Raw genomic sequence first — 10,094 nt, forward strand, 5'->3', positions numbered from 1 at the left:
CCTTTTCTGAACTTGGACCACAACAAGCAATTCAAGAATTAACATGAAAATATAAATATAAATATAAATATAAATGGAAGTATAAAATGTCAGTGTAATCATTGAAGTGTAGCAAACTTAAAATTTACTGTAATGAAGCTTTAGGTGTCGGCTCCTGTAATGGTCTTCACATATTCATCAGTTCTGTAACACCTTTTTGTTTTGCTGGTATTAGAAATTTAGTTTAAACCTTTATTGAAAAGGAGGCAATGTCAGTATTTCTTACTCAACTAATGTTATGACTATTTGGCTAATAATGAAAAATAGTGTAAATGTACTTTTTTAACTAGTGGTTTTTAGTGATGATGGTTTTTAACTTGTTTTTAAACCTAGTATCAAGTTTTCTTATCTGTTAAGCTACTTTTGAAGGCCTAAATCTGGAGGAAAAAACCCAGAATTATTATTATTATTATTTTCAATTTTTATTTTGTAAGTCTCAAGCATGAACAACTGTCATCTCCGATTCATTAAAATGGAGAATCCGTATGTTCCCTTGTAAATGGTTGAATAAAAGGAAGTTATTGTGAATCAAATGATCATTGATAAAACAATTAATACATACGAAATTATATAAGGGAATGGTGTTGTATGCATTGCTTTTTATCTTAGTCTAGGGCTACCGGGGTAGATTCTAAAACATTGCTAATTGCAGATCATTTGATCCTTACGCTTAAGTAAAAATTGATATGTACTGTAATACACTTTGGTTATGCATGACATATTCATCCTTTGTTACATTAATTCACTTATGATTTTAGTCTATTAGCCGCTTCATCTATATATACTGCTTGGTTAGTTCTCATCTGGAAATATTTTTTTCTTATTGATTTCTAAATTTTGGTTGGTTTAAATCTTGGTAGTACTTGGATTAAAACAAGTCTTTGATTCTGAAGATTGTGGAAAGCCAGAATTCAGGGAAGATTAATGAGTGTGCTGAATAAGCTTTATTTGCAAACTTTGGCTATTCTTACATGATTCATAATTGTGTCTCTGCTTGGTAATTTTGCAAACTAGTGCGAAATGGTTAGTACTCTAGTTTTTAAGGCAATTGGGTCAGATTAATTATCAATTTTATCATACTGATCCGTTCTTTCATTGTATGGTTAAAGGTGGTATGCAAAACGATTTCTACATCCTGACATTGTGGCACCATATGATTACATATTTATCTTGGACGAAGATTTGGGAGTGGATAATTTTGATTCTGAAAAGTTAGCACTCTTTCTGCATCATATCCCCTAATGTCTTGAGCTATTCAGTACAGAACTTTTGTCATTTTTTTTATTGAATTTTCAGATACGTTGATTTGGTTAAGAAACATGGTTTGGAAATTTCACAGCTTGGTGTGGATCCTAATAGTCCGTTTACATGTAAGATGACAAGGAAAAGATATGACAGTGAAGTTCACAAGCAATAACTACTAATGATGTATAATTTATGCCTAGTTATCTTCCTTTATGATTTTGATATTAATTACCAAAATATTGATCTGAGTTGTTTCTCGGGTGCACTTTGCAGGAGCACAGAGGAGAAACCAGGATGTGAAATTTCAATTAAATTGTTCAATTTTTGCTACAAAAATGGAGAATGATTCTTCCAAGAAAATTGAAGTTTCTGCCCTAAACCCCAATTTACAATCAAGAGGTGTTTTGGTTGTATTAGAAGGGTTAGATCGAAGTGGAAAGAGCTCTTAGTGTATTCAGCTTCTCTCTCACTTGCAAAGTATTGGGTGTTCTGCTGAGTTATGGCGGCTTCCGGATCAAAATACTGCTGTTGGGCAGATGATCTCTGCTTATCTTTCCAATCAATCTAATTTGGATGATCATACTATTCATCTTTTGTTTAGTGCTAATCGTTGGGAGAAAAGGTTGTTTCTTTTTTCTTTTTATGATTGTTTTTTTATACATAATTTGTGAGTTGCATACCATGTGTTTGATGTTATGTTTAGCTGAATCTAATTCCTTTCTATGTTGTTATTTATTGGTTAATTTGGGTAATTCGTTCTCGGTTATATTACATTCTGGAGATTGTAGTTGGAATTATGATAGATTACTTTTAAAAAACTGTCTTTATTCCCCTGAGATTTTGAAATATATACAAGTATATTGGGACAGGAGTTCAGAATGTGATTTAAAGTTGTAAACTTTACTTCTTCATGAATCTGTTTTTTTGGTGATATGCTTGTTTAGTTGTTGACTTTGTCATCTACAATTACAGATCCATGATGGAAGAAAAGTTGAAATCTGGGACTACCCTCATTATAGATCGTTATTCATACTCCGGTGTGGATTTCTCTTCTTCCAAAGGCCTTGATTTTGATTGGTGTAAGGTAAAATGTTATCACCACGATCTCTGTTTAAGTGACTGTTGAATGTTCTATAAAATTGGTTACTGAGTTTTCAAAATCCCATGACTTGTGAAAGTGTAAGGATTAAAAGTATTGTTTAACTCTTTTGGTTTGGTAACAATGGCATTCTATGAAGCATTATGTAAAGAGAGAATGGTTGATATAAGGAAATAATATATAGTAATTACAGTTGTTGAAAACCCATCTCCGAGTGAGTGTGATGTATGTTGACAACTTGCTTTGAAGATTCCAACTCTTAGTAATCAACCAGTTCACTCAGGCATATCTCTATTTAGTCGCAATATGATCACAATTCTCTTTCTGCAGGCACCAGAGATAGGATTGATGGCTCCAGACATGGTCTTATACCTTGATATATCACCAGAGGTATACTTTCATTCAAATAGGCATGATAGGAATTTTGCCTTTAGTTTCAGTGATAAGAATTTATGGGGCGTACAATTTATTTGGTAAGATCTGAGACATGGCTGTTAAACCAAATCTTAGTTTTTTCATAGCTTGCATCAGACTGTACAATTTTGGTAAGGCTGTAAGGTTAATAGGTTTGACAGTGGTGACTTTATCTTGCATAGTGTCATTATATTGATGCCTGCAATATTATGTAGTGCAGGTTATACTAATTTTCTTTTACTTAAACATGTTCCAGTTTCTTGCAATGTTCTTTTTATTTTTGTAAATTATGTTTTTTAACTAGATTATGTGAGATAGTTGCTGTTTCATCAAATTCCGTAATAATGCCATCTAGATTTTCATACGATGCTGAATGATAACAGATGGTTGATGCCTGCTTGCCAATGGAAGAAGTCCAGAAGAAGTTTAGAGAATATGTGCTTGAGTGTGTTGCGGCCTGCAAAAATGGAAGGGCTCTGTCTCACTTCTGGTCACAATAGGCAAGCTGCCATATGCCTCTTGCTCGCTTGGGCGAAATTGTATACTATAGTCAGTAATCAGTAGTTACCACGTTTTGAACTCTAGGTTGAGCTGTTGAGGTACTTCTACCTTTAAGTTTAAGTCTAGAAGTTGGAGTTGTATTATACGTTGATTTGTTTAAGAAACATGGTTTGGAAATTTTATGGGTAGGCCCAATTACAAAGGAGACTCTGCCGAAATTTACATTTGCATTATTCAATAATATTGCATTTTAATTTCAATTATATTAGCGTTAGCATATTACTTTATACCTAGGAAAACAGGTACTACAAACATATACAAGGCAATTATTATATTATAATTAAAAGAAAAAATTCACCTCATTTGCGTCACTCATTAAACAAACAAGTGACGCAAATACAGAAGTTTTGTATTGTCTACTCAGTCATTTGCGTCACTCCTATATAAACAAGTGACGCAAATAACAAAAAATAAGTTTATTGGAAGAGTCATTTGCGTCGCTTGTTTATAAAGGAGCGACACAAATAACAAAAAAAGTTTATCTGAAGAGTCATTTGCGTCGCTTGTTTATAAAGGGGCGACGCAAATGACTAAAAATAAGTTTATCAGAAAAGTCATTTGTGTCGCTCTTTTATGAAGGAGTGACGCAAATAACCAAAAATAAGTTTATCTGAAGAGTTATTTGCGTCGCTCCTTTATAAAAGAGTGACGCAAATAACAAAAAATAAGTTTGTCAGAAGAGTCATTTGCGTCGCTTATTTATAAAGGAGCGACGCAAATGACAAAAAATAAGTTTATCAAAAAAGTCATTCGCGTCGCTCCTTTATAAAGGAGCGATACAAATGACTCTTATTTGCGTCGCGCCTAGGAGCGACGCAAATGACTTAAAAGTCATTTGCGTCGCAAGCAGTTGCGTCGCTCATAGAAGCAACGCAAATACACTATAAATGAGCGACGCAAATGAGCCTTTTTCTACTAGTGGTCGCAGGTCGAATTTAATGATATATATTTATCTACCACGTGCATATCTTTTAAGGATTTGGTTTTATAGAATAAAGATATTTACTTTCTAATAAATCCTTGTGGAAAAAGATAAGTTATTTTTGGAAAATATTTTCAGCAAAATAAGTTTTAAACAAAAACTAATTTTATGGTAATTATATCTTTTGTAAAAAGATATGGTAAGACATATTAGTATATTTGGAAAATATAAGATTTAGATAAAATCTGATTTTGTTGTAAATATATCTTATTATTATTGATTGAATATATTCTTAACAAAAGATATATTTATGGAAAACTTATTTTTGGAAAATATCTTTTATTTCTATCTTTTAATAAAACTTATCTTTTACGAAAAGAATAATTTGGGTGTACTATAAATATGCTCATATGTATTCATTCAAAGTTGAGGCTGATGAAGCTTAGTGGTCGTGCTTAATGGTTTCATCCTTCACCACAAAGCTAAGTCAAACCTCCAGGTCGAAGTTCTAGTCAGGTTCCAGTTACAGTTCGTCCAGTAAGTTCCAGACAGATCTTGAAGTGTCCAGCATATTAGTTTTATCTCTTTATTCATTGGTATGTATTTAGAGTTATTCTTTGAGATCTTGTAATTGGGAAAAAGGGTTTTGAGTGTTTTATGTATTGGGGTGTGAGAGTTCGTGAGGATTCTCGTTTTTATAATATTGTATTGTAAAAGTGCAATGTGTGAGCTTCTAGGGTGAAGCCGAATGAGCTTCTAGTGAGAGGCCGAGTGTAGGCACTTTGGGAGTGCTAAGTGAATCTAAGTTTGGACTTAGATTGGGTAACATAGGGTCTTATCGTGTAGCAAGTTTAGTCAGGAACTTGTGAGTAAATGTCTGTCATTTAATAGGTTTGTAACTTGGTGTTTGCCCTATTATAGTGGATTGGTTTGGCTTGAAATCCCTTGGAGAGTCGAGGTTTTACTTCCAGTTGGGCCCTGGATGGTTTCCTCGTAAAATCCGCTTTGCATTGTCTAAGTTCCTAACAGCAATCAGTTTTATATTCCGCGAAAAGTAGGCACTAGGGACATACTACAATTCACCCCCCCTCTTGTAGTATATCATCCGAAATAACAAAAGGGATTTATCAAAAATAGTAGATGGAAACGTGGTTATCTTGAAAGAATTCGCACGCCATTATTTTGATAAACCTCTTTCTGAATCTTTTCATATATATAGAAGAAGGGCGTTCTTATTTTGCATGCTTAACCAATTTTTTCTTAGTAGTGGTAAAAATAATGAAAGTCGATCAATTATAACCACTGTACTAGAACAAATTGAATCAGGGAGAAATCCAATGCCATTAATAGTTGGAGAGACTATGATTAGTCTAGATGAATTGAAAAGGGACCTAAAAGCACCTTTTCGCGGCTCTCCAATTTTATTACAGGTAGAAAAATAATATTTTTAATTACAGAAATCAAAAAAAAAAATTTGTATTGTAATAATAATTTATTTGCATTGCAATTTTTTTTTACAGATGTCGCTAATGGAAAGGCTAGGATTAATTAGCCCTCCGGACGATATTGAGAAGTATACTCCCAATTGCTTCGTGAGGAGGAAGAAACGCTTCCCTAAGATTGGGCGCCATGGGTTGAGAAAAGTCTTCGAATCACGTGATTTTGCTATCAAGTGGGTCGTCCCGTGGTGGAAAATAGAAAGGATGGTTGGTGTTAACAAGCAACCTTTCTGTCGCCTTCCAAGCTTGTCTCGTGTGACTTATTATTACCCCTGCAGGGTAAAAAGACAATACGGCTTGCTTCACAATATTCCTTCCGGGGATCTTCGTCCTCCCTATGAGTACCCTGTATCTCAAGAAATAGACAGATTTGATGCTTACTGGGGTGCTAGACCTTTATGGGAAGTGATCACCCAAAAGGTTCCTCCTTCCTTACCCAATGATGTGAAGAAGTGGTTGCTGAAGAAACCTTCAAAGGATAGAGATCAGGGTAAAACTGATGTGAAGAGTTGTCTGGGTGACAGGGTGATTCCTGCCAAGGAACGTCTAGGTGCAAGAATTGAATTCAAAACACCTGCAATGCCTAGGAAGAAAAATGCTACCAAACATAAAGGGAAAAGGAAAGCTAACACCACAGATAAAAAGGCTTGGGTGGAAAAGAAGCATAGAATGTTAGCTAAAGGGGAGACTATCTACTCTAAAATTGAATGTAGGTCCTCTAAAGGGTGCCTACTAGCTAAAGTTATGGATGAGGAGGAGGAAGCAGAAAAAAATTGGAAAAGGGCTAGAAAGGAAAAGAAAGATTAGAAGCATTGGTTAACTTTCAATTTATTAGACTTAGTTTATTATTCATTTTAAGTTAATTATTTCAGCTTTATTTAAATTCCATCAATAATGTAATTTTATTTTATTAATGAAATTTCAGCTTTTAATTAAATTATTCACTTTAAATTTATTTTATTAAAGCAATGAAAACCGAAAAAAAATTAATTTTCCAGAAATTCTTCGAGTACGGAAGTTGAAAATTTTCCGAAAAACACTGAAATTCGCCCAGAGTTTATTTCCAAATTAGCGCCAGTTATTAGCAATTGGCGCCTGTTATTAAAGTTTGGCCCAGGCGCCAATTTCATCGGCTGGCGCTGATGGCTGTTAGCTGGCGCCAAGCTCTTCTTTGCGACGCCGATAATTTGCCGATCTTCTTTTGAATTTTTAATAATTCTGGAACGCGAAGATGTCGAAAAATAAAGTGGCCGCACCCGTAAAAGGTTGCCTACGTATCCTTTCTTATAGAATCAGGCCGAACGTAGCTCTCTTGAGTATCCTACTCAAGTAATTATGGTTAGTTTTGCTGCACCTCCTGACAGGATTGTTTTGACAATGTAGGGTCCAGACCAATTAGGTCTAAATTTACCCCTTGGATCTAAAAAAATTTTCCTTAGTGCTTTTAACACAAAGTCTCCTACTTTGATACTTTGATAGGTTTGGAAAGGGGCTAGACTTTCGCTCCTTACTTTCCACCTTTTAGATATCTGATTGATGATCAAAGAAGAGTCTCCGAATATCCTTAACTTTTTTACTCCTAATGCCAAAGTTGTTTCAAGGCCTACCACGCATGCTTCATATTCAGCGGCATTGTTGGTAACGTCGAAATCAAGCTTTATGGAGATTGGAACATGCTCCTCTTTAGGTGATACTAGTAATACTCCAACGACACATCCCTTTTGGTTTAAGGCTCCGTCGAAGTACAAGGTCCAAGTATCATCTTCAGTAACCATTAGATCTTCATCTTGAAATTCATTATATTGCATTGCGTCGAGTCTTCTATGGAAAATCTGCTAGAAAGTCTGACACCACAGATCCTTTGATAGCTTTTTGTGGCATAAACCTTACATCAAACTGGTCTAGATTGACTATCCATCTTGATATAAGTCCATTGAGTGTAGATTTCTTGAATAGATACTTGAGTGGATCTAATCGGGAGACTACGAAGACGGTATGCACCAGCATGTAATGTCTTAACTTAGTTGTGGCCCACACCAAGGCGAGGCACAACTTCTCGAGCGGTGTATAGCGTGCTTCGTATTCGAGCATCTTTTTGCTTAGGTAATAAATTGCATTCTCTTTGCCTTCTACCTCTTGTGCTAGCATAGCTCCCATTGTCTCTTTGGTAACCGTTAAATATAACCTAAGAGGTTTCCGGGAAGTGCTGGTGCTAATACGGGAGGATTTGCGAGATAGGCTTTGATCGTTTCAAAGGATTTTTGACACTCGTCATCCCATATTACTGGTACATTCTTCTTGAGCTTCTTGAAGATTGGTTCACATATTGTCGTCAGTTTTGATATGAACATACTTATGTATTGCAACCGGCCAATAAATCCTCGAATCTGTTTCTCAGTCTTGGGCGGCGGCATGGACATGATTGCTTTGATCTTGGTTGGGTCTACCTCTATACCTCTAGAGCTTATTGACGTAACCAAAGAGCTTGCCTAAGGTGACTCCAAAAGCACACTTAGATGGATTCAACCTCATATTATATTTTCTTAGCCTTTAGAAAAATTTCCTTAAGGCTAGTTGATGTCCTGGAAGGTCTTTTGATTTTACAATCATGTCGTCGACATATACTTCAACTTCTATGTGCATCATGTCATGGAGTAAGGCAGTTGCTGCACGTTGGTAATTAGCACCCGCGTTTTTCAACCCGAAAGGCATTACCGTGTAGCAATAAGTGCCCCATGGCGTTATAATAGTTGTTTTCTCCATGTCTTCTTCTGCCATGAGAATCTGGTTGTAACTTGCGTACCCATCCATGAACGAGAGAAGCGCGTGATTTGTCGTGTTATCTACCAGAATATCGATGTATGGCAAAGGGAAGTCGTCCTTTGAACTTGCCTTATTTAGATCTCGATAGTCGACACACATCCTTACCCTTCCGTCTTTCTTCGGAACTGGGACGACGTTGGCGACCCATTCGGGGTATTTGGATACCTTGATGAAACCTGCAGTTATCTGTTTTTGAACTTCTTCTTTTTTTTAAGTGCTGCGTCGGGTTTCATTCGACGTAACTTTTGTTTTATAGGTTTCATTCCTTGAATTAGTGGTATAGTGTGTTGAGCTATTTCTCTATTAATGCCTGGCATATCTTCATATGACTAAGCGAATACATCGATAAATTCTTTAAGTTAGTTAATTAAATTGGTTCTTTATTGTTTATCCAATGTTAATCCGATTTTAACTTCTCTTTTATGAGTTGAATCATTTGAGATATCAACTGTTTCAGTCTCTTCGATTACCGGTGTTTTCTTTTCAAGTGTTTCCATTGCTTTAATAATTTCTTTGTCTTTTTCATCGTTAGTTAAGCAATGATCGTCATCTTGGGTTAGAGAAGAACACGAGAAGTGAGGAGAATGAGAAATATTATTATACTATGAGATCATTACATCAAAGCGTGAAATGTCCTCAGGGAGTGGATCCCTAACTATCTTAGGAGAGGAAATAGGAGGTGGAGGTATTAGTACTAAAGAATTAGAAGACTCTAAAGAGAAAGACTCTGACTCGGACTCTGACTCAGACGACTCTTCAAGCATCGGTCCTTGTCATGTCGTGATGGATATCTTCCTTCCGCTTGGAGTAGTCACCTTGATAGTCTTGCGCCACCCTTGTAGTGATCCTTCAGCTAGAGTAATTAGCTTCGAGGGATCGAAGCTTTCACTTTGTAGGATTGTTTGAATGAGCGAGGAGTTATCCTCTTTATAAGTTGGCTCATTCTTTTCTCGCCCAAACAGTAATCCCATGACGTTAAAGTCAAAGCATGGGGGTGCTTTCTCCTTGTGGACGGGAGTTGGGATTTCATCATTGAAGTAGCAATCCAAGAAAATCTCGAATCCCGGTTGTCGTATTTCGTTTACAACAAATGGATCGGCAAATTCATGGAATGGATAGTCCTCTCCTTCTTTTATGAACTGACCATTAAGCGTAAGGGGGTACTGATCCATTGGAATTGCTTTTTTTTAATGCGAGCATCCCTACGTACTTTCGACTTTTCCTAGGCTCGCTTGAGATCTTTCCGAGTCGGTTCGAAACCAAGTCCGAAAGTGTCTAACTTTGGGAGGCTAGGTGACTCCAGCGGTTTTTCCATTCCTTTCTTCTTTCCTAAGGTCATCCCAGGAAAGTGTCCTTGTTTCTTCAGCATGGCGTTGACAATCATGTTGGAATGGGGGTCATGGAAAAGAGGGGTCCTTTCATCCTCTTGGAATAAAGAGACTTCTTCGTTAAAGCCCCATAAATCTTCATCATCCTCGGCGTGCTCCTCATT

At 36.2% G+C, this 10,094-nt stretch overlaps 1 protein-coding gene and 1 long non-coding RNA gene across 2 annotated transcripts; both read left to right on the forward strand.

Moving 5' to 3' along the window:
• The first annotated feature begins 628 nt into the window (after nucleotides 1–628).
• Nucleotides 629–1,383, forward strand: LOC110693293. The gene is made up of 3 exons (XR_002505573.1): nucleotides 629–1,062; nucleotides 1,149–1,250; nucleotides 1,336–1,383. It is a non-coding gene; the product is annotated as an uncharacterized LOC110693293 (long non-coding RNA).
• A 236-nt stretch (nucleotides 1,384–1,619) lies between these two features.
• On the forward strand, nucleotides 1,620–3,297 carry LOC110693448 (thymidylate kinase-like). The gene is made up of 4 exons (XM_021870562.1): nucleotides 1,620–1,705; nucleotides 2,257–2,368; nucleotides 2,714–2,773; nucleotides 3,181–3,297. Exons 1-4 carry the CDS (start codon nucleotides 1,620–1,622, stop codon nucleotides 3,295–3,297), a joined length of 375 nt encoding a protein of 124 aa, XP_021726254.1.
• Nucleotides 3,298–10,094: the final 6,797 nt, after the last annotated feature.

The sequence above is a fragment of the Chenopodium quinoa genome, unplaced genomic scaffold (assembly GCF_001683475.1).
Source record: "Chenopodium quinoa cultivar QQ74 unplaced genomic scaffold, ASM168347v1, whole genome shotgun sequence".
NCBI classification, from domain to species: Eukaryota; Viridiplantae; Streptophyta; class Magnoliopsida; order Caryophyllales; family Amaranthaceae; genus Chenopodium; species Chenopodium quinoa.